The 24,595-nt window shown below is 42.3% G+C and overlaps 1 protein-coding gene across 1 annotated transcript in view; it reads left to right on the top strand.

Moving 5' to 3' along the window:
* The window catches only part of kcnh8 (potassium voltage-gated channel, subfamily H (eag-related), member 8), a 51,917-nt gene that overhangs the window by 14,959 nt on the left and 12,363 nt on the right, over positions 1–24,595 (top strand). Inside the window, exons 3-10 of the mRNA XM_070984473.1 lie at positions 3,314–3,445; positions 7,213–7,340; positions 8,691–8,925; positions 9,056–9,213; positions 12,897–13,101; positions 16,191–16,400; positions 18,469–18,668; positions 20,821–21,070. Of these exons, the coding sequence (XP_070840574.1) occupies positions 3,314–3,445; positions 7,213–7,340; positions 8,691–8,925; positions 9,056–9,213; positions 12,897–13,101; positions 16,191–16,400; positions 18,469–18,668; positions 20,821–21,070 (1,518 nt within the window). The remainder of the gene's footprint in view (positions 1–3,313; positions 3,446–7,212; positions 7,341–8,690; positions 8,926–9,055; positions 9,214–12,896; positions 13,102–16,190; positions 16,401–18,468; positions 18,669–20,820; positions 21,071–24,595) is intronic.

Raw genomic sequence — 24,595 nt, 5'->3', positions numbered from 1 at the left:
ACTTCCATCTTCTTGCAGGAGATTCTGCTCTGTGAATAAACACTTTTTTTTTTTTTTTTTTTGATTAAGCCTGGCAGCATTTGTGTTTGGTGGTGAACTTCTCTGCTGCAGCTCCGTCACAAATTGAGAGAAATCAGGTTTTTGTTATATCAGCACTGCAGACTTTCTCCTTTCCACACAACTCCTTTCTCCTTTCTTCAATAAGGATTGAAGAACTCATTCCTGACCTTGGAAATATGATGAATATGATGAAACGGCCTCACTAATAGCTCCATTTAGTAGCTGTTCTATAGCTTTTGATCACTTCGTTCTTGATCTTTTTGACCTTTCAATCTGAGCTTTTGAGCCAACACAGACTAGAAATATTTAACATACAACTGGGCAAACCTCTCATCTTATAATCAGACTGTGCCAATTCATTTTACTTCACTTTACTTTGCTTGACACTGTGTTCATTTTTGCTAATTCTTCGTTGGGAGGTGCTATATTTTGATTTGTTTTGCCCTGACCACTCAGTGGCGAGTGATGCATCTGTCCGACCGACAACATTTTCTGTTTCAGTGAGTTCCTACGAGCAGTTTGCTTAATGTTTTTCTCACATCCATCAAAGAAAAATGTTGATTTAAGAATTGTTTTTTCTGAAGTGGTACCTGATGAAGGTCAATAAGCACTAGACAACATCTGTTTAAATTGCAGGAGAAGAAATTGGAGATATGGGTCAGTTTCAGGTCTTGAACCAGGTTAGTGAACTCCATCTGTGGTGTGTGCTATCAAAAGCTCCAATGCAGCCGCTAAATGGACCTTGTGGTGCAACTGTTTTGACAACAATCATAAGGATTGTTTATTATGTATCATGGTACAGTACGTGCGTGTGTCAGATGTTGTGCCACTTTTCTCTATTTTTCCTTTGATTTCTGAAGCAGATTTAGTAGGCTAGATGACTCAGTGCAGTTTGCATAGGCACAGCCTTGCTAATACCATCACAGATGTGACTGCCTACGCCACTCTGTCTCTCGCTTTGTTGTCTTTTCTGTCACACCCCTCAATCTCCTTTTTCCTTCTGTTCTCTTTCACTTCCCTTTTGTTACCTTTCATCTCCTTCTGCCTCTCTCGGTTTCTTTTCTCCCACCCCTTTTACCATTTCCACATAGCACCGTTTGTGCCAGTTTGTCTGTCTCCCATGCTTATCTTTCTTTTTCCTCCTTCCCCGCCACAGCCTTTTTATGTTGTCTCATCCCTCTCTTTCCGTCTGTCACAGCAGTGTCCTGAAACTAAACGTAGCTGATTGACTCGGTCTGTCCTCCGTCTGTCAGCCTGAGAAAAAAGAAAGCTGCGTGTTCGCAATCAGGAGCGCTGCTTCTCTCACTGTGCGCTTGATAGTGCTGCCTTGTCTCGCAGCCATGCAGATATTCACACACATGCAGAGACAAAAACACCGTGATTAAGTCATCACCATGCAAGGACGATTTGGTGAGTGGGAGTGATGGGAGGGAACTCCGTGGGAAATCCCTCTTAATCAGCAATTCATTTGTAGTCACTGAATAGAGAAGAATGAAAGGTAGACCATGTCCTCTGCTTTGAAGATGTTCATCTTGACCAAATGTGCAACAAAACCCCAAAATCCCTTTAGCCTCTGGTTAAGTGTTGAAATCTGTGGGAGCGCTCAATAAACACGCATTCTTGAAAAGCGTCAGGCAAACAGTTGATTTTCAAATAAGGAATTGATTAAATAATCAGAGAGGAGGAAAGAAGAGGAAAACATAAAATCTGAAAAATACCCCTGCGTCGAATAAAAGTGACAGCAAAACAATACACCAGTGACACAGTCGTGCATAGGCCACAGCATGATGTGGATTAGACTAAATTTGATGTGATTGATTAATTAACAATAATAAGACTGAAACCCCTGTGACGCTCCACAAGGCCTTGTTCAGACTTTTAGCATATCCAGGCTGTATTCAGATTGATTTTAGAAAGCGTGGACTGCACAAAAAGCACAAAATATGATTTTCCCATGGATCCAAGCCACATTTGGAAGCGATTTGAAATGCCAGTCCAACTGATTTCTATGTGACACTCTACAACAATGACTTCAAATTCGATGATGGAAGTGCATCAGACTAGCTGAGCCTAATCCATGCTGCTACTAGCAGAGCAGTATGGACGACAACACCCAACTTGACAGCGCGTGACAGGGCGAGATGATGGATCTCTATTTTTCATGCCTCTGCATTGGAAAGCTGTGTCACCAGTATCCGTAGTTACCGACGCCTACGTTGTTGCCACAGACACCCATGCAGATAAGCCGCTGATGATGAACACACAAATCTGATCACTTGCAAAAAGCAGTTTATACAGCCTGTCTTAAAGGTCTGATCTGAGAAACAAATGCAATTTGCCTGCAGTCTGAATGTCGTAGTAGTATTACATAACAATTACAACTGAGACTGATGGGGAGTCAAACTACTGACACACCCTACTGATATGAAGAAGAAGAAAATTGCCTATTTAGCACATACAGAGCAATTTCTGGCCACGTGGTGAAGGTAAATTTGATATTCAATCTCCTTTTAGCTGTATTTGGTTTTACACCAACTTCTGAAAAGATTATCTGTTAAAAGTTCAGCTATGTTTACCAGCCAGGAAGCAACTAGCTAATGGAAACAAGGTCGAAGAGAACAGTGAGACTGAATCAAAACAATGAGCTGAAAGGAGCGAAAATGCCCCGTAGAGCAGAGTGGGGGTGATGATTATGTGTGGGTTCATCATTTTAAGTGATCCTTTTCACATACACCTGGTCATTTAATCCATTGTTAATAGAAACATTTTGAATATAGCAACTTAAAGCACTAAAGCCATAAAAAGTGATGCTACATCTATAGACCGATGCAGTACATTTGGCCATTTTCTAAACTAATCAATAATCAGTGTCCTGGAAGAACTTTTTGATAAATCAAGATTATGAAAGTGATACAGTTGTCAGCATGAGCACACTATCACTGGTGCAGCACACATGCTGACCTGCAGTTCCTCTGAAAAGCAATCTATTTAGCAGGGGACGGGACCTCAGAGATGGGTTCATCTCTCACTGTGCCTGGGGAGCGACGACTCGGTCTATTTAAAGGCTCTGTTTCTCCAGAGGGATTTCCAACTGTAGATAGGCTTACTAATAAGTCTGGGATTCTGTGAAACTGTTGCTCTGCACACCCAGCCCCTCACACACACACACACACACACACACACACACACACACACACAACCAGTAATCAGAGATGCCTTATGAACGTGTTAATAAGAGTGTTTTCCCTTTCAGCGGTGCTGTTCTGGTGCCTGCTGGACATTGTGCCAATTAAGAACGAGAAAGGAGATGTGGTTCTCTTTCTGGCTTCATTTAAGGACATCACCGACACTAAAGCCAAAGCCATCCAAGAGGACAAGAAGGAAGGTCAGTGTGTGTCTGTATGTGGGAGGTGTGTTGCTGTTGTTGGATGGATTCTAATGGTTCTCTAACAAGAGAAGGAAATATCCAGTCATTATCCTCCTGAGAACAGACGAAAAAAAGTTTCAGTTTAATTTTGTGTGTGTGTGTGTGTGTGTGTGTGTGTGTGTGATTTCCTGCCTCTTTGGAGCTAAAACAACAACTCACAATTTAGAATTTTGTAAAAATGTTTTTATTTTAGATTTTACAGCATGTCCACTGTGGTGGACTAACAGAACGATTTTACCATAACACAACGAAATCATAATAGGCTGACAAGAAAACAAGAATGTCAGTCCATTTTTTAAATGAAACTGAACATTTGGCCTGTATCTTTTGTTGAACTATTGAACAAAATTGACATTATTAAACATTCATAATATTGCTATTATTTTTCCTAACAAAAAGTTTAACTCTGACTGAACTCTGACTTCAACTTTATGATTCCTGACATGTTCATAAACAAGAAAATATATGATTACCATAGTTTAAAAAAAAAACAATATCTTAACAATATTTGACTTATCTTTTCTCTTTTCCTGCCATTTGCTGCAGTCTCCACTTTCCCATCATCCCACCCAAACACATGAGATATCACTGGAAAGGCCAGGATGTCCTCTACTGAGCACACCAGGACTTAGATGGGTAGCGCAAATGAGTCAAAAGATATAGACCAAAACCAAATGTCCACTACAGAGGACACAAATGAATAGGCTGGGTTTCAGGAGGTTATATAAAGCTATCAAATGTTTACTATTTGTTTAGCATGTGGATTTTGCTAACGTTAAGGCCAGATGCGAGGACTGCACAAGAAACACTCAATTCAAGTCCAAAAGTTCCAGCATTTACTTCAAAGCTTGAGGCCAAAAAACAAATCAGGCAGGGGTCATACACCAGCAGATGCTCAGAAACAACAAGGTAGCTATGTGGCTGGAAAGCTGCTCTGCAAAGAGAACCAAAATAGTCTGGTACAGGGGTAGTGAACAGTTAGGAGTAGAGGTACTGACTGGATAAGAGAACAGGTGAGAAGTAAAACTGGTGGAAAACTGAACAATGGCTCCAAGTAAAACAAACTGGAATGCAGGAAAGTAAGTAAAACAGGAGATGAAGTCAACTAGAGTCCATGCGAGTCATCACAAGGTCCCGCTCTCATATGCACTCATTATGCATCTGATTCTTTCCAGAATTAAGGACTTCTCTTGTCTATAGTCTGTGCAAAGGAGGTGCTGGAGAGTTCCACTCGAGCAGCACCAACCGTCTGGCTAGTAGGGTGACAAGGGCTAGAAAGGCTGCCTCCAGGGAAAACAGAGGTCATTCTTGTTATTAAGTTATTTGACAGCTCAGTTCTGTAGAAACTTGACATTTGTGCTCAGTAATAATAGGTTTGTGGTTCGTCTCAAACCATCCATGTCTCCTTGGAATTACATTTATATACAACTGATTTGTTTTGCCAAAAACGTATTAAGGGAAATGTAATTGCTGCATTTTTTTTTTTTCTCCAAGCAATGAAAGTCCTACATTTTCACATCACACACAGGTGGTAGGTGGTCAGGGTGGATGGTGGTGGGGTTGGGTTTAATCAACAAAAACTTGTATTGACAACAATGTTGTATTGAATGAGCAGATATTGAAAGAAAACACCTGAAGTACTGATTTTCCAGGTAACTTCCTGTATAAACATTTTGTAACACGGCAGATATGTTCAATAACATAATTCCCTCTTTACACTGAAAAAAATGTATTAATTAAGTAAGTAAGGTGGCATTAAATGGCTTTCAAATCTGTCCTTGGAAAGTAGCGTTATATAAACATGATTTTTACGACAGGGTTATTCAAAATCTACAGCATCATGAAGCATGATGAGCCGAAATAGCTACATGAAATAAGAAAGACACACCTTTGTGATATCCAGGTTAATATATGTATATTCCGGACAACTGCTAAGCTAAAGGTAAAAGCAGGCCACAAAACAAGAGAGGTGGTCAGTGTGTGTGTGTTAATGTGTGTCTGTGAAGTCAGCAAACTGACTTTTCTGATCTCAGGCCTGCCTTCCCTGGATTTGCCTAATTACTCTCATTAGTGTAAATGAGGGAGAACAGGAAGCCGAAAGCAAAGTTATTTTTGCCCACTTAATGAAACGCTTTTCATAGAGAAAGAAAGAGGCTGATGCAGCATGCATTTAGACAGACACAAACACCTCACTGTAATGGCTGTGGGTCTGCCAGTTAGTTTAAATGAGCATATGCCTGTGAAGTCTCAAAAAAACATTTGCATTTTGATGCCGTTGTACAAAGGGGTGTTTGTCTTGAGTTGGTAGCGAAGTTCAGTTTGAAGTAAACTTGGTTCGTGTAACAGCAAAGTTAAATAGAGCATAGAAAGAATGAAACAAAATCAATTAATAAATCATTAAAAATCACTAAAAAGAGAAATATGAACAGACTGTACATACACAGACTCTATGACATCAGTGGGGCATTTCCATTCACGCTGGGGAAGCCTTTCAAGGATGGACGAACACCACGTATGTGACCCCGTTAGCTCTCTGTCAGAGCAATGTGGTCTGTGTGCAACAGAGGGAAACACAGTCTCTGGTGTCATCTCTCTCTTCTCACCCCCGTCTTCTCTCCCCACCTTCTCTATTTTCTCCTTTTTTCCGTCATAGCTAAACTCTCGCTCCCAGCTTTGTTTCTTGCTTTCCCTCGTCCCTTCTCTCTCTCCCCATCACCTCTATATCTCATCTATTCCAGCTGCTTTTGCAGCATCTATCTGTTCCCACCTCCCCTATCTGCCCTACATGCCTTCGCCCTCCCCCTTTATACACAATACCCTTCCCCGCCTATACTCCCCCTGTACCCACACAAGAATGGCTATAGAAGCGGAGGGAAATTCATTAGATCTAAAAATAAGCATGTCTCTGTCTCTGTGCTCCTGCCGTGTCGCGTCCCCCAAGGCTGCACCACGTTATGGATGGCCCTGTCTGTTCTCCTCGTCTGGGGGTCTGCACACACACTCACAACACACACCACAGAATGCACACACTTTCCAAATGACACTCAAAAGCAGTTATCACGTCTATTCTCCAGCTTTGTTATTGCCATTATCCCCCTCAAGCCAATCTGGCCTTAGTCCTTCCCCCTGAGTTCGCAGCAGAGAGATCAGAGCTCAGAAACCCAGCAGTAATAAAGTGCCTTCTCCTGTTACCCAACTCCTTGCTCTGAACTCATCACTCCTGCACTATCTACTCTCTATCTGCTACTTCTATACACTTAGAAGAAACACACACGCCAGCAAGCGCACACACAAACCCACTCCAGCTGCAATCGACCACAAAAAAAATCTTGCACACTAGGCCCATACTTAACTGCCTCTCTGCCCCAGCCTCCACTTATCAAAGCCGAAAATTGCTCTGGAGATAGTGTTTACACAATAAGACATCATCAACCAATATTTATGTCTCAATAATGTGAATCAAAACAGGTAACACATGTTCTTTGACATTTACAAATGCAGTAAATAGACAGTAAATAGCCTTTTCCCCCACTTCACTCAGAAATTGTGCAATTTGCTCAGAAATGACACATTCTTCCTGTTACATATTCATGTTTTCCTATTCAGGACAGAATATTATGTATTTCATCAAGCATAATAAGTGATTCAGTCATCAGGAGTTAACCTTGGGGGGTAAAGTATTGTAGAGGGGATGTGCGCTAACTTTTGTGTTTGTGTGTTTACAGAGCGACGGCGCGGCAGGGTGAAAACAGGCTCTCCATTCAGCTCAGCACGCCTCCGGAGCAGTACGGTGCTCTACCACATCTCTGGTCACCTCCACAGCAGAGAGAAGAGCAAGATTAAACTCAACAAGGTATCAGCAGACACTTAAAACCGTGGGTTAGGATGTAACACGATGAAGGATCACTCAAACGTGGGTGGGGGTGGACTGTTGTATGGGAAGATTGCTGCTGTTATTATATAGCAGGAAAAAAAATCAAAGGGCAAGGAGCTGAGGAGAAATATTGTGTGCATTTTGTGTTGGCTGATGCTCTTTATTGAAAAATTACTTAAAATGAACACGAACATGGGCTGCACGGTGGCGCAGCAGGTAGTGCGCGTGCCTCACAGCAAGAAGGTTGCAGGTTCGATTCCCGGGTCGGGCCTTTCTATGTGAAGTTTGCATGTTCTTCCCGTGCATGCGTGGGTTCTCCCCGGGCACTCCGGCTTCCTCCCACAGACCAAGAACATGCTCATTAGGTTGATTGGTGACTCTAAATTGCCCCTAGGTGTGAGTGTGAGTGTGAATGGTTGTGTGTATGTGCCCTGCGAATGGCTGGCAACCGGTCCAGGGTGTACCCCACCTCCCGCCCATTGACGGCCCCCCCCCCGCGACCCCGAAAGGGATAAGCGGCATCGAAAATGGATGGATGGATGGAACACGAACATCAGACACTTGTCGCACCAAATGATCCAAACTCACTGAATCACAAACTGCTTTGTCAAAAATGTTTGCAGCCAGAATCTGAATTGGCTTTATTGGCCAGGTACATGTGCACATGCAAGGAATTTGACCCCGGTTTAAGCATTATACGCAATGTATTTGCGTAGGAATTAAGACATACAGATCAATAGAGACGAGAAAAAACTGAACAATAAGTTGCAAAAATGTAAAATAAACAATTAACATAAATACAAAGATTGAATGAGGCAATAAACAATACATACAATGAAATGTACAAGAAACAAAAACAGATGTTGTATCAGGATAAAACTTTAAAGACTGGCTCTAGCTAGCTAGTGCTACTGTAGCATCTCTGTCTCAAGTTCTAAGTGTAATGCATTTGTTGATTTTTGGAAACCTGGGGGCAGCACAGCACACTGGCATATTGTCATCTTTGGAGGCAATATGGCAGATTCGTTGGCAAAGATTTTTTCATAAGCTTGCAGAACTTTTCAGCGTATACTGCAGCTAGAAACCAGGCCTATGAGGGTGGTGAACTGTACGTTTGTAAGATGTTATTTGACAGGCAACCTGTAAATTCTTTATATAAAGAAAGCTGGTTGATTCTTTAAATATTTTGTATTCTGGCCTCAGCTTGGTTTAGCCTTGGGTGCATAGACTTTCTTCACTGTGCATAGAAACTCCATGATGGATTGGATGGACTAAGTGGGTGTAATAAGTTGTTGTCTCACTTCTGTTTTCATATCCTGTCCTGTCCAGAACGTGTTTGGGGATCTGCCTGCTCTGCCAGAGTACAAGGTAGCAGATGCAAAGAAGTCCAAATTCATCTTACTTCACTACAGCACATTCAAAGCCGGTTGGGATTGGCTGATTCTGCTTGCCACATTCTACGTTGCTGTGACGGTGCCCTACAATGTGTGCTTCATCGGTGATGATGACCTGACCCGCAGCACAACTGTCAGTGATATCGCAGTGGAGATACTGTTCATCATAGGTCAGTTGCAGAACTGGACTACAGTCTTTATAACCTATTCATGCAAATATGAGAATTTGAGACTTTATAATAACCAGCCTTTACAGTAACCAAACCCCCAAATCTGCTTTTATTTCTATTTTCCTGCCAGATATTGTTTTTAATTTCCGCACAAGTTATGTCAGCAAGTCGGGCCAGGTGATCTTTGACGCTCGACAGATCTGCATCCATTACCTGACCACATGGTTCATCATCGACCTGGTGGCTGCACTGCCCTTTGACCTGCTCTATGCCTTCAAAGTCAGCGTGGTGAGTAGGTGTCAGCTTGTCGCTTGTGCTGCCGACCTCTAAGAAATCTTAACTTAAAAAACAACTTTTAACAATACATGAAAACAGTAGATCCAAACAGTTTTTTATATTCAGTAGAATTGTCTGAAAAGATGAAAGAAATACACTGAAAAGAAGCAGGGAGGGAAGAAAGGAATAATAAACAAAGAAATGTAGGTAAAAGTTAATGGAACATGACTTTGAATACTAAAAATCTCATGATTAATAGATTGCCCCGTAGCAGTGACCCATTCTCTAATCCTGTCAGCACATTGGTGCATTGCAAAGTGAAACTCCTGCAGCACATTTGACATTTCATAAGAATGGATTGCATGGAGTGTTTCCCGCACTGCTCCAGCACCTCTTTGATTCTGCGTATTGATTTCACATACTGAGAAAATAATCAAACCTGTATCATTAAAACCTTTTTCTCTTCTGCTTGAGTCAAACACATGGCCCCCTTAAGACAAGCTAAATGGAGGAAGACACAGAGACGTGGAGCAATTAGGTAGACGTCCTTGTCTTGTCCCTGGATGAATGATACCACACAATTGAAGCAGTGCACTGTAGGGAGGCTCTGATTGGTTGCTTATGGATGTTTTTGTTTTTTGGCCTCTAATATAGAGAAAGAGATGCTTTGACTGTGCTTTATGCTGCTGTTTGCGCTCACAATGCTGTAATGTGAGTGCCAGGCTGCAATATATGAGTGATGTATGAACAAACATATATAAAACAATGTGGCCCGAGCTCTTAAACAATCCTCATCTATAGGTGGAACAAGTCAGCTTGAGTTCGGAGCTTACAGAAGGAGAAGAAATAGAAGAAAATGATAAATAAAAGGAGAAACTGTTGTTTGCTAAGAGCAGAATGAGACAGAAACAGAGACAGGTCAAAAGCTTGTGAGATTGAGCAAGAGGGGTGGTCGAAAAAGAAAGTGTGAGCAAGAACAGGGCAGATCCTGTCTTCCATACTATGAGCTATGAGCAGTGACAGGCTGCTTCAGGCGAAGGTGCCTATTTGGTTCCAGACTCTATTAATGGAAATACCACACAGTCCCAGTAGGTTGGGATTTGGGTGTGGGGCTACTGGGCCACAAGTTCCCCCGCTGCTGCCAGGGACAGTGGGAATGGCCGGTAATTGCTCAGCTTTCTGCGTGATGTCCCCTCTAAGGACGGAGCATTCAGACTGATGTCCCCTTTGAGGACAGGCGCCATCTTTCACCACAATGAGCCAAGGGGCCTCAGCAGTGTCCCTCCCTGGCATTCTCCTTTCTTTTGTTTTTGTCATAAATCTCTGTCATTTCAGCTTTTTTTTTTTGACATTTTTTACAGCCTGTCAAGTAATCCCATTTCACCCCGACTTTCTTTTCTTTTATTGTTAGTGCATTAACTTTATTTCCTCCATATTTTCCCTGTTCCCATGATCTCTATATATTGACTAGTTTTTCTTTCAGGAAAAACATTGCTGAAAAACAAAAAGATTGATTCAATAACGATTTGTGAACAGATGTGTGTTCATTGCAATTTGTATTTACTTGTAAAACTCAAACTGTGCTAAACGTAAGTGACTTACCATCCATCTTTCATATTTTTAGGAGGTTAATATCTAAAATCATCTACACAAATTGCTAAGCAGTAAGATATAGAAATGTCTTTACACCAAGGCCAAAGACAGCATTTTGTTATTAACTGTCATAACAGCTCCAGTTATTATTAAAGCTCCTATGAATATGTATCCTGGGCCTGGAGGCTCCGTTGGTATTGGAGTATAGCCTGATACTGCTGCATCAGTACAATAAATAACAATAAACCTGACTAGTCAAACTGTTGTGATTGGCTTGGAGCACTAAAGGCGCGGCTGCAGGGGGAGAAATAATGAGTATTTCTGTAAAGTTTTAGTCTCATGTGCACATTGCCTTGAAAAGGACAGGGAGGATAAAAAAAGCAATCATGCAGCTAAATGTAAATTTCATACCTGACGAGCAGAGGAAATGCAAATGTGAGCGACAGCTGAGAGATGGTAGTGACAGAAGGAAAAGTTGAAGGAGGAAATGTCAGGAGGTGTGTATGCATTGTGTCAGGTACATTACATTGCTTACTGCTCATGCTGCTGGAGGACAATAGGATGTGGCACAGCCCGCTCTTTCCATAGGTGGGTTATGTTGGGGGGGTGATAGATGGTGGAGAGGAGATGGAGCTTCTCCCCAGGGCTCGGTAGGAAGCTTCATTACCTCTTGTGCTGCGCCAGTTCTCTATTTCTCACAGCAAGAGTGTAGAAAAACCTCCATAAAACACAGTGGAGACACATGCAGGGGCAGCTCCGATAAGGACTGACCACACATCTCCTCCTCTTAGCTTGGTTCAAACACTCTGATTGTGTAATTCTCCTGCACACGTGCGCGTACACACACACACACACACACACACACACACACACACACACACACACACACACACACACACACACACACACACACACACACATTTTCTCTCTCCTCTTCATTATTCCTTTGCTGCCTATCCCACATCCTCCCTCTTCCTCCCTCTATTTATTTCAGTTATTACGTTAAAGGTTTTCTATAGGATTTCTGTCCCACTTTCTCAGTCCTCAGTCAACCCGCCACCCCCCACACGCACACCCCTACGCATACACATACAATACACAAATACACTTGTAACATACATCCTCATAGAAAGGTTACAAATATCCTACATGTACTACATTTTTCTAAATAATAATTGGTTAGTATGTACAGTGTGTGTGTGTGTGTGTGTGTGTGTGTGTGTGTGTGTGTGTGTGTGTGTGTGTGTGTGTGTGTGTGTGTGCGTGGATGCATGTGTGTCTATCTCGAGGGGATACACAATGACAAGGCCCTAAATGATAGACTGCTGCACAATGGATGACATTCACATCATGTTCATGGCTGTGGGAAAGGTGCGACAGGGAGCTCAACACTGCACGTGAACATCGGTCAAAGGAAAGCAGAAATCTTGTGACAAAAGCAGTTTCATTAGTTAAAGACTAACAGAACAAAGCACAGAGTGAGAGAAAAAAACTAGAGGTGAAAATGACTGTTTGGCGATGGTGAGGATTAAAAAACAAAACAAACACACCTGTGAGCGAACGCCTGATTGCTGTAATTGGCAATTTTATATTCAAGGATCCTTCATCAGGAAATATTCATATAGATCATATTGTTGATGAAGCGTTTGTCAAGTTCTAATTATAGAATATGAGAGCGTTTGAGCAGCCTCTAATGTTGGAGAGGATGTGAAGCATGGTTAAGAGCTTTCCATCACTTCAGGCAGAGCTGCTTCTGCAATTGTGTGTATTAAGCTGGTTTATCAATCTTCCCATGAGATTTACTGTCTGTACACGAGAGGCGGCTACAGTCTGCTCCTCACTTTCATAGTTTCTGTTTGGCTCTCTTTATATCTATGTCTGTCTCTCTGACCTTGCCCTCAGCAGAACACCAGCACATCTCAGGAAATGAAAAGGAGGGTATACAGTTGTGGCACTTGATCACTGCTTAGCAAGGAATTAAACACATTTTCTTCAGGTGCTGTAGTCATGGAGAGGGTGCTGGTAAGGGAATGCCCTTCATCTCACCTGCATGACATAGATCACTTCGCCATCTAAAAAGACGTCCACATCTTTGTCCCCAGGTGTCCGTGGTCCACCTGCTCAAAACAGTACGTCTGCTCCGTTTGCTGCGGCTGCTGCAGAAGATGGACCGCTACTCTCAGCACAGCACCGTGGTCCTGACGCTGCTGATGTCCATGTTCGCCCTGCTGGCTCACTGGATGGCCTGCATCTGGTATATTATTGGCAAGATGGAGATGGAGGCCAATGCCTACAACTGGGATATCGGTGAGTAAAGGAAAATGGCGCCATTCAGTATACCCTCAAATCCAAAAACGTTTTGAAGCTAAATGGAAGACTGCAGAAAGATCTCTAACATCATTCCTTCCACCTCTCAGGAGGTGCTACTGGCCATTGTATCTAACTAGGAGACACTATTTAGTAAATAAGATGCCTTTAATATTATGTGATTACTGCTGCTTCTCAAGAGACACTCAAATTTATTATCACGCCAAAGTTTGACATTTACAATCAATGCAACTGCAAGCCCTATATGCACCAATCAGCCACAAGATTAAAACCACAAGCCTAATAGTGTGTAGGTCCCCCTTGTGGCACCAGAACAGCTCTGACCTGTCGAGGCAGGACACCAGACCTCTGAGGGCTGTCCTGTGATATCTGGCACTGGGATGTTGCAGATCCTTTGGCTCTTGTGGGTTGCGAGGTGGGGCCTGCTGGATCAGACTTGTTCCAGCACGTCCTGCAGATACTGGATCTGATTGAGATCTGGGGAATTTGGGGGACAGGCCAGCACCTTGAACTCTTTGTCACCTTCCTTGGGTCCTTCCTGAACAAAATGGCGTATTGTCCTGCTGGGGGAGGCTGCTGCCATCCAGGAGTGCCATCGGGTGGGTGATTTTCTGTCTGGATGGTAACTACATGAATGCCAGGACCCAAGATTTCCCAGCAAAACACTGCATTGTTTCAAGATGACCAATGGTGTTCATTTCACCTGTCAGTGGTTTTAATGTTGTGGCTTGAATCGGAATCTACTCGCTGAGAATAAAAAAAATACAAAGGTGAATGGTGCTAAGGTCTGTTTCCACAAACACCGATTAGAAGAATCACACTTCACAGAGTATAAAAAGCAACAACTGTGTTCAGCATGAGAGCACGAGAATAAAGCCTCAGTCCTCAAAGAAATACATCAGGAGTATGAATCAAAGTGACGACAGCGGCCACTCGGCTCTCACCACATACCTGCTGCTGTGGTGAGAGCTGAGTGGCACGAGAAGCGTGCCTGCAGAAGGATGGCGTCAACTGTCCGAGATGATGCTAAAGCAATGAGGGTAGATACTGTAGCATGGACCGTTGTTGGGACAGACGAAACCAACTGATGCTTTAAATCCGTAAAAATTAGAGATTTTGTAGAGGAGGAACTTGATGTCAGTCCAGCAGCAGTGCACACCAAGTGTGGCAGTGGATCTGAAATGGATATTCTTAGCATGACGTACAGACCGTTGTGTTCTTGATGCACATGTAATTGTTTTTTTTTTGAGTTGTGAGGCTGAATGAAGAGTTTTCATTTCATCACCACTTTTAAACCTGAGGAAGCCATTGTCCAACTTTGTCAAAGCTCTCACTAAATCAATAGAAAGCAAACACTTTCATGGGCAGAATAAATGGTTCATGGATTGCGCCTCAGAATAAAGGCTTTAAAGCTGAAATATTGTTTTTTTATTTATCATTTGGCATTACCAAAAAATGTAATTTCTCATGTTGATCAGATAAATCCTATATATATTTTGCTCTTTTGTGTTCAGAGTTAACTTGTGCTTCATCATGACTGCCACATTGTGTGTTGGGCTTGGTAAACATGTCAGTGCTCTGGTGCACAGCAGTTTCATTCCTTATTATTTCCAAATCAGCTGCACTACTGACAAGCTATTGATTCATGAAACGTGCAGGGATTTTTTGAGCAAGTATGACCTGATTTTCATCCTTAGACCTGTTTTTCATCATGGACCACATACATGTATAGCTTGTCCAGCTATTAAGCCAGATATTTATTTCCAACCAGGATTAAAAACCATGAAGAACACAGACTTATAGGCAAGTATAGATGCATTGCTTGGTGTTAAAGCACCATAGTAATACAGTATGACCTCATATATTAATTGAAAAATCAACAAACAAATGTGGCTTTGACACACATACAGTAATATGTAGGGAGGTCCTTGCCAATTGCTGTCTTACAGATAAATCATATTATTTGTCATATTATGAAGTAGGTGTTTCCGTCTGTGTCCCTTAATATTTCAGTAAATGGCTGAAAAATCACTTTTATGATTTCCTCATTGATTTTATTGACTCCTAAAACTGTTGTAAAACATATATTGAATGGAAAGTGTGAGCTACATCAGGTGTGTGTGTATGTGTGCGTGTATGTGTGTGTGCGTCTGTGTGTATGTGTGTGTGTGCATGCATGCACTCGTGCGCGCTGTAAAACTGACTGGGCGAATGGCATGATTCTTCTCGTAATTCCCCCTCAGCCTCCAGGTCCCACATATAATGAGGCCCCCTGGGCTGATCTCTGGTCAGTATCGATGAGCTACACTACTTGCAATTACCTTGCTCGGGTGTCTTCCTAACTGGTTTCGGGTCAGCATCGACTGGGTCATGACAACATTGTAGATTTCTCTTCACCAATTACTGCATTTCAGTGTCATAAAATAACTGGTCAGTGCATGAGGCAGGATTAATGTGTTGTGTCCTAATTATGCGTTTTTGATGCTGAACTGAGCGTTGAAGTCAAGCAACTCTGAGGGGCTTCCATCCAATTACCATTCATCAGTGTCTGCAAGAGGCTCTCCTGGGAACAGCTGCATGTCTCCACACTGTCCAGGGATCAGTTCTGGTTCCCAAGCATCTGATCTGCTTGTACCGTTAAATCCATAGTTCTGGATGTAGCGTGGATGAAAAAGCTCTGCTTACCACAGTTTCCAGAACCAGGAAACACTGCCGTCAGCTTTGTCTGCATCTACATGCTTCACTGCACTGAGATTTGAGATGTCCACTGCTGCTCATTGTATTGAAAGGAAAAACGATCTAATCACATGGTGCACTTGATGACACGATAACCTTTGGGGCTGCTGGTCAAAGGTTTGTAGTAAGGCTCATTTTAATTCTTTAAGTAATTACTGTAGATACTGCTCTGGACAGAAAAGGTTTCTTGAAAATTATTCTTATTAAGTTTATCTCTTAATGACCATGCTGTTGTGACTGATAGAGCTGGCCAATATTATCATCTTGGAATTAAGTGCATTAGTTGCCAGCTCTAACCATCCATTTGTCTGTCCATCCATCTTTAAAAACAGGATGGCTCCCTGAGCTGGGGAAGCGTCTGGAGTCGCCGTACTTTTCCATAGGGGGTGTGAATGGGACCGGCAATGGCCCCTCCATCCGCAGTGTCTACGTTGCCTCACTCTACTTCACCCTCAGCAGTCTGACCAGCGTGGGCTTCGGCAACGTGTCGGCCAACACCGACACCGAGAAGATCTTCTCGATTTGCGTCATGCTTATAGGAGGTACACAGGACACACACTTCAGTGATCACGTGGATTTCTAAAACTTAGTCCACATGTGATTTAGGAATGACTTTGGATTTTTGACATGATTATATTTACCTCTACTTCTGAACCATTGCGTCTTGGTTTAAGGATTCATTAGTAATTTTTTACATGCACAACACAGTGAGGCATATATCCGTTTTACAAATTGCATGTCTGTTCACTTCCTGTTTGTTCTACAGCATCAGATATCTATTTATTTATTGAAAGGACAAATGTGGCCAAAGAAAACACACACATGCACAGCTTCAATCCAGTGGCACGTGTGATGTGAATTAAACAGACCCTTGCAAGATGGTCTGGTCCTGTTTAAACTGGATCGTTACATGAGGTTTGGTTTTGGGGGGATGAAGAGAGGTCACCATGGCAGGGTTTCCCCTGAGGACACTCCCCACTCTGGTTCAGCTAAATGTGAAATGTCTCTGGCTGCCTGGGGGCAGTCACAGATGTACACCCCCGTGCATGCGTCCCCTGTGTGTTGACGCAAAATGAAAGCTAACACATAGCGCCTGTTGATATTTATAGCATAGCATATGTCAAATGTTGTGGAAGGAAGTGAACTCATTAGAATGATCTGATGTTTAATCTGCCATACATTTTAAACTATGAATGACTGCATGCCTAAAAAGAATAATTTGATCTGAATAAACAATAGCTCATGTTATCAGTTTTAAATGCTGTGACTTAAAAGCCCACATGTCAGAAAAAAGAGCCAGCGGCCCGGCAGTCACACTCGACATGTGGTCTATGCTCAGTGCATTCATGTCCAGACGTGTGTGCCACACCTGCAGCACAGCTGGAAACTGAATCAGATAATAGAGAACACATTTTCTGTAGGCGTATAAATGGCAGGCACCTGTCATGCCAATCAAATGGGCTCTTCTCAGTCCTATAAAATATTTAGCCGGATGACTGGTTTCTTAATCACAGAAACAGACAACTTCCAAAAAGAATCATGTTTAATCATATTTACAGGGCAGAAATATTTAATGTTATTATCCGTCTGGATTTGCAGTGGTGGAATGTGAACTAAGCACTGTATGTTAAGTATGTATGGCCACATTCTCACAGGACAAAGAAGCTACAAACATATGATGATCTCATAGAATTTGATGCATTGCTGTCGATTAAACTATCCAACAGTATATGAAGTAGTAAAATGAGCAAAATCATAAACACCTGCTGCAGTAATATGCAATATACACATAAATGTATATTGCACAACAGACACATTAATAATGTACTCCAAAAACATTAAATATAATAGTTAAACACTGACGAGGACCATTTTACTGCGCAATGTGTAATTTCAAGTCAATTTTGTTTTTCATCAACAAATCGTGGAGGCCGTCATGCAGCCTATTACACTTGTGCAAGCAGGGAAACACGAAAACAAAGGACAGAACCCAAATAGCAAATCAAGGAGCAGCCAAGAATCAAAAGTCCAAAAATCTGGCAAGGCCGGGAAAACATAGGTAAGACTTAAAAGCGCCAGGAGAATGAAACGCCAGGGAACAGGCTGGAAAGGTTGTCACACGCTGCAAAGATGGACTTGCGCTGAATGAGGGGAAAACACACTACGTTTTCTATGAGAGGGGAGGATGACGAGGGACTGGTGAACCCAATCAGGGCAGAGCAGACAATCAAACAGGTGGGAAACACAGTGGAAGGAAGTTCTGCAGACCACGAGCATAACAGACTAACAGGAGTCTGTGGGATTTTGTCGAGATCTGTTTGGATGTAAAGACGTGTGATCGAACAGAACATGAGTGAGCAGGCAGGTGGTCCGAGTGCAAATCCCAGTCATACCAGTAATGTTGCACTGCACTTGTGACTGTTGCTGAAATAACCCCTGCTGCTCCTCTCCCCACACAGTTTATAAAGCTTCTGCTATTAAAATAGCTTCCAAAAAGTTTTCCTATTTAGGCTCCCTGTCTGACAATCCCTTTAACACTATTTCATTCATGTTTTGCTCCATTATGCCTTTGCTCACCCCTGCCTCTATTCTCCCTCTTTATACCTGCAGCACTGATGCATGCCCTGGTCTTTGGTAATGTGACAGCCATTATCCAGAGGATGTATTCACGCTGGTCCCAGTACCACACCAGAACCAAAGACCTTAAGGACTTCATACGTGTCCATCATCTGCCACAGAGCCTCAAGCAACGAATGTTGGAGTATTTTCAGACAACCTGGTCAGTCAACAACGGCATCGACTGTAACGAGGTACCTCGAACGCACATGCACCCAAGATGGTTCAAATCCTTGTCCTCCTTTTTCAGTTAACCAATCTTTTTGACACCCGACATCACAGCATGTAGGGATCAATAATACATTTGAAAGATCACATACTTCTCACTCATCACATATCATCGCTCAAACTCATCATAAGTGTGATCGATACAACATGATCCTCCACATTCTAAGAGTGTGATGTTTTCCTCGGCACCGACTGACAAGGACAGGACAGAGGACAAGAATGAAAAATGAAGACGTCACTTCTCTGTCTCACATGGTCATTTGTGGATGACAGGATACTTTTTAACCTTTAGATTCACAGATTTTAAACCCTTGCAGACCTTTTTTTTTCGATTGCTTGTAGTAGTTGAAGTCAGACTTGTGACATGATTGCAGGAGCATGTCAATTCACATGAAGCTGGGACAACGGGACATCCCACTTAGTCTAAGACAGTGGCAAATGCGGTTTAATGCTATAGGTCACAGTAGCCTGCAGCTTTTCATCTAACAGCCCACTGTGGCTCCCTCTTGTTACCTTCCTTCCTGCAATATTTCAAACTGATCTGCTGTCAAAAAATGCAGAAAATGACTGTTTATTTGCTTTGTGGATGCATTTTTGATGAAGGATAGCGGTAAGTGCAAAGCTCACTGACAAATGTGTGCCGGCATCATAATAAAAGTCAACTGCCAGTTAAATGCTTTTAATGTGAAGCTGCACCAAGAGGAAGTGTTTGGTTTGTATTAGCAGTAACTTGACACAGCATTTTTGGCAGGAATGTGAAGCACCCACTTTTTATTACTTCAAATATATAAATATTTCAACACTTTCACCAGTGGGTCAGATTTTGAGTATTTATTTCCATTTTTAGCTCCTGTATACCTCCATCTCACTGCATTTCAGAAAGCAATAGTGTACTTTTTACTGCAACACATTTGTTTGCTTTTAGTTACTCGTTACTTTGCAAATTGCAAAATGCAAGAACATTAAACTATCCAGCAGTATATCAAGTACAACTCTACACTGACCTACTACAAAATTATAACACACTGATACTTTTCTGTAAGGACATAAAGGATTTGAATGTTATGGTGGCACTTATTACCGGTTGTGCCCGACAGAAAGGTCTGCTAAAAGCCAGATATTGACACATTTAGCAATACAAAGGAGCATAAACTGAAAAATGGAGACAGGTGGTGACTGAGCGATGTTTGCAAATGTGACATGAGGACAGCTTAGAGACAACAAACAGAAAGAGGAGGGCTAGCAGCAAGCCCAGGGAAACAGAGGCAACCAGTTAGCAGTCTAATAGCAGCTCGTCCCTCCAGGCTGTGAATGCCTGCGAGACAGCTGTCAGAGCCCAGACCAGCGCTTAGATGGAGTGATATATCCCAGACAGATGAATTATAGATGGGCCTGTTGATTAAAGTCAGCCTGGCACTGACGACTCATTGATGGACTCGGTGATCCCCAGATCTTCGTCTTGACAAGGAGAAAGACAGATAGATGACATGCAATGTTTTGACTTTTTTTTTTTGGTGATATGGATTTTTCCGCATCATATTTTGTAGTTTGTGTTATGTGTGTAGCAACTGTGTATATTGTGTGGATTTTACAGGAGCATATTAGAAGTGTTGGTGATTCGTAGTGTTTTTCACATAAACATCTTTATTCTGAAGGTGTATGGAGTTAATATCAGTGTTCCTGGCTTCTCCTTTGCCTTCTCCTTGGATGTACTGTATATTCATCATCGCACAAAGAAAACTAATCATGCTGTTTTTCTTTAGTTTTTATATATATACGTATATCAATTGTCCTGGGAGAGGCGAGTTTCAAGAGGCTTTTGGAAGAGGTTTTCCTTTTTGAATTAAGGGTCTAAGGATATAGGGTGTCTTGTGTTGTGTAGATTGTAAAACCCTCTGAGGCACACTATTGATTTGGGCTGTGTAAATAAACTTAGCTTGACTCGACACTGATGCTTCCTATAGTGTTATACCTTAGGAATCAAAGCAAAGGCAACCAAGGCTGGAAATGTAATCAGCTGCAGCATGGTTGTATTTTCACAGCTGTCATGCCTCTCCTCCCTCTTGCCTGCTTTCTCTGTCTCATTCTCTGCCCTTCTGCATCCCATCATCTTCACAGCTGCTGAAGGACTTCCCGGACGAGCTGCGATCTGACATCACCATGCACCTTAACAAGGAGATCCTGGAGCTGTCGCTGTTTGCCTCTGCCAGTCGCGGCTGCCTGCGCTCCCTGTCGCTACACATCAAGACCTCCTTCTGCGCTCCCGGAGAGTACCTCCTCCGACAGGGCGACGCTCTCCAGGCCATCTTCTTTGTCTGCTCGGGGTCCATGGAGGTGCTGAAAGATGGCATGGTTCTGGCCATCCTGGGTACGATAAAGGATGGAGGGAATGGAGGGGAGGAGGAGCGGTGGGGTGTGGTGGAAGGAGCAAGAATCCCTCTCTGCCATCATTATAATTTTACAAAGACACATCTCCCAGCAGCAAGCTTCATAATAAAGCTCTGTGCGGCTCATTGTGTTAAAGCCGGTACTGTAAATGAGCCCACTGTGCAGAAATAAGAGCATTACAATGTCCTAAAGGCTGCAGCTCATTCTCAGAACCTATTCTTATAAACTCCAATAAAGTCAACTCTAGTTACACGCCATTTTTTCAATAATATGTTCTAGCAGCAAGAGCCAAATAAGAAGGACTTATCTGCAGCTGTGCATGCAAACTTCTTAGTTTCCAAAGCTTTGCCTGCTGTTGTATGATAGAACGGTGTTAATAATTACTGGCTGGCCCAGTAAAGGTGAGCAGAGCTGTCAGACAGGCATCAAAACAGACTCAAACATTTAGCCACTGCTGTGTGTGTTATATGATATACCATGAATCCATTCAGAGCAACACAGGATCATCCAAGTCCACAGTCTAGTGATGTCCAGCTGAATATGCTGAAGTCTGTCCTATAGCATTGTCATTCAGTCCTATCCACTTTAATCTGTGTTGTTCAAATCAGTCCATCCCATTTCATCAGTCCATTTCACTGGAATTAGGTAATTTCAGTCCCCTCTAGTGTAGGCCAGTTTAGTGCTGCCCTGTCCAGTCCATGGTAGGTATAGTTGAAATCAGTCTTTACATGACAGCCAGGGCCAAATTGTCATATCAGCTGCCAGCACTGACTTCTGTTCATTCTACAAGAGTAATAGGAAAGCTAAAAGGTGTATTTCTCTGAAATCACACATTCCAAAGAGAAATAAAATAATAAAAATGTTGTGATGTTAAAATAGAATTTGGCTTCTCATTAATGGAGGAATGAGGTTCCCAAACAGTTGCTAAAGCTGCAATTCAGCTCAAACTAAGAAAAGATATTTAGAAAAGATATTTATTTATTCATGCAATTCTAATAGTCATCATTTTTATAGAGTCTTTTGCTGTTAATGCAGGAGGAGTCATTACATGAAGTCCTAATGAAAGAAAAAAAAAAAAAAATTATATATATATATATGTACATATGTGTGTGTGTGTGTGTGTGTGTGTACATATATATGTGTGTGTGTGTGTGTGTGTGTGTGTGTGTACATATATATATATGTGTGTGTGTGTGTGTGTGTGTGTGTGTGTGTGTGTGTGTGTGTGTGTGTGTGTATATATATATATATATATATACGCCTCTTTTAGGCCTTCGTCTTCCACGATTGAAATCGGCCTGCAATCAGCAGCAACCCACTTTGTGATTGAGTTTGTCAGTTTTTCTGTCGTGGCTCTGCTCATTCGTTTTCCTAACTCAGCAAGTGTGGGTTGGCGGAGTGAGCTCACGGTAGCACTAGCGGCACTAGCAGCAACTACATGTTTAGCGTCTAAATGATAATTCAGGCTGGAGCTGCTACGGTGAGAGGAAAATTCTTTTTTACACAAGGTACAAATCACTGCGTTCTTGTTAATTGTCCCGTCTTTGTTATTTTTATAAATAAACTTGCCATTCAAAGGCCCAAGTAGGCTTGCCTCGCTCTCTGGTGTCGCATCCACGTCTGTTGTCACCCTGCTTTTGACTAATGGCGCAGGTAGGATGCGACCTGCCACTGCAGCCTACGGGTCACTCAAAGGGCCAAATTTAAAATGCTTGCGCATTGACTTTTTTATATTTATAATTTTTATAGCACGTTAATTTGCAGCGTAATTAATTAATCTAATTAATGCGTTAAACTGACAGCCCTAATATATATATATATATATATGATGTGTAAGTCTTCTCCTCCAGTGCATTCCTAATCGCCAGGTCCAAGCCCAGATACATGGGGGAGTATTGCGTCAAGAAGGGCATCCAGTATAAAAGGCTAATGCCAAATCTAAATATGCATATCAGAAATTTTATATGTCCCCCTTATTTTCATGCAGATTGGATCTAAACAGTTTGTAGATTACTAAAATTCCTCTCATAAAGGAATAATTTGACATTTTGGGAAATCTGTTCACTTTCTTGCCGAGAGTTAGATGAGAAGATCAACGCCACTTTCATGCACGTGTGGTAAACATGAAGCCAGCAGCTGGTTGGCTTAGCAGCAGCTAGCAAGCAGGTGGAAACAGCTAGCCTTGCTCTGTCCAAAGTCTGCCTAAAGCTCACTAATTAACAATTATAGCTCATTTATTTGGCTGATATCTATTTAATGTCTGTGCAACTGGCCAAGGAAAAGAATTGTTCTGTAAAACCACAGCTTGTTGGGATTACACTTTATTTATTATGTATACTCCTTGAAATGACAAATATATATTGGCAGAAGTATGTTTCCAGTTCTTTTCTAGTTATTACTGTTCTCATCTTCATTAAGCAGTTACTCGGAAAAATATTTTTGCGGCTGATTAAACACTATTGAAGCTCACCATTACAACCTTATTTCATTACATCTGAACAAACCTCCACCTGCTTTTGAATGGTGGGGAATTTCTCACCCAAAAACTTGTACACAATTTGTGTGAAGGTTTGGAGCTGTAGTGAAAAGCACCACAGATATCACACATGGGTCTTGGTGCCGAATGAATCTGAAATATGATGAAATATGATCAGTCTAACTGTATTCTCAGCTCTGCACATCTGCTGTGTAACAGAACCTCTTGTCCTGAGCGACCTTCATGGCTTTTGCTATCTGACCTTCATGGCACAGAGTTATAGACCAATCTGGCACAAGTGTGCGCGTGTGTGTGTGTGTGTGTGTGTGTGTGTGTGTGTGTGTGTGTGTGTGTGTGTGTGTGTGTAAGTGAGTCAGCAAAAGCTGAGAGAAAGATCTGCGTCTGAAACTCATCCATCACTTTGTCTCTTTTGTTGCGGTCCTTACAATCTTTATTGTGATCTCTGTTACTGTGTGTGTGTGTGTGTGTGTGTGTGTGTGTGTGTGTGTGTGTGTGTGTGTGTGTGTGTGTGTGTGTACAAACTGTACCTACCTGTTTGTCTCAGCACCTGCATGCAGACGCTCCTGTTGAAAAAAAATGTTGTTTGTGTTTGGGCGTGTATGTGTATGTGTGTGTGTATGAAGTAGGAGGAATTGTTTACTGGTGTACAGAGCGGTGTGTGTGGGTGGGTGCATGTGTGTGTGTGTGTGTGTGTGTGTGCGTGTGTAGGATTGACAGGCGGAGAGCATTGTCTCTGTGCTCGCCTGCTGACTGTGCAGAAGGTCAGGCCGACATTGAGTGTCTGATGAAGGAGAAAAAGGCTTCTCTTCTTCTCTTCCTGTTTCTGACTCTATGTGGTGGTGTCCCCCAACCCCCCCACCCCCACCCTCTTTCTTGTCACAGTACAAGTCCATAGCCACAGCACAGTACCACATAATAGAGAGTGGGTGAGTGCGAGGGAGGCCATGTTGAGAGACATGAGACAGAGGCAGTGAGAGGATGAGGAGAAATATCTGACACAAATGAAAC

This window comes from Chaetodon trifascialis, chromosome 17 (genome assembly GCF_039877785.1).
Source record: "Chaetodon trifascialis isolate fChaTrf1 chromosome 17, fChaTrf1.hap1, whole genome shotgun sequence".
Lineage (NCBI taxonomy): Eukaryota > Metazoa > Chordata > Actinopteri > Chaetodontiformes > Chaetodontidae > Chaetodon > Chaetodon trifascialis.
This window is presented reverse-complemented; position numbering and strand designations above follow the sequence as displayed.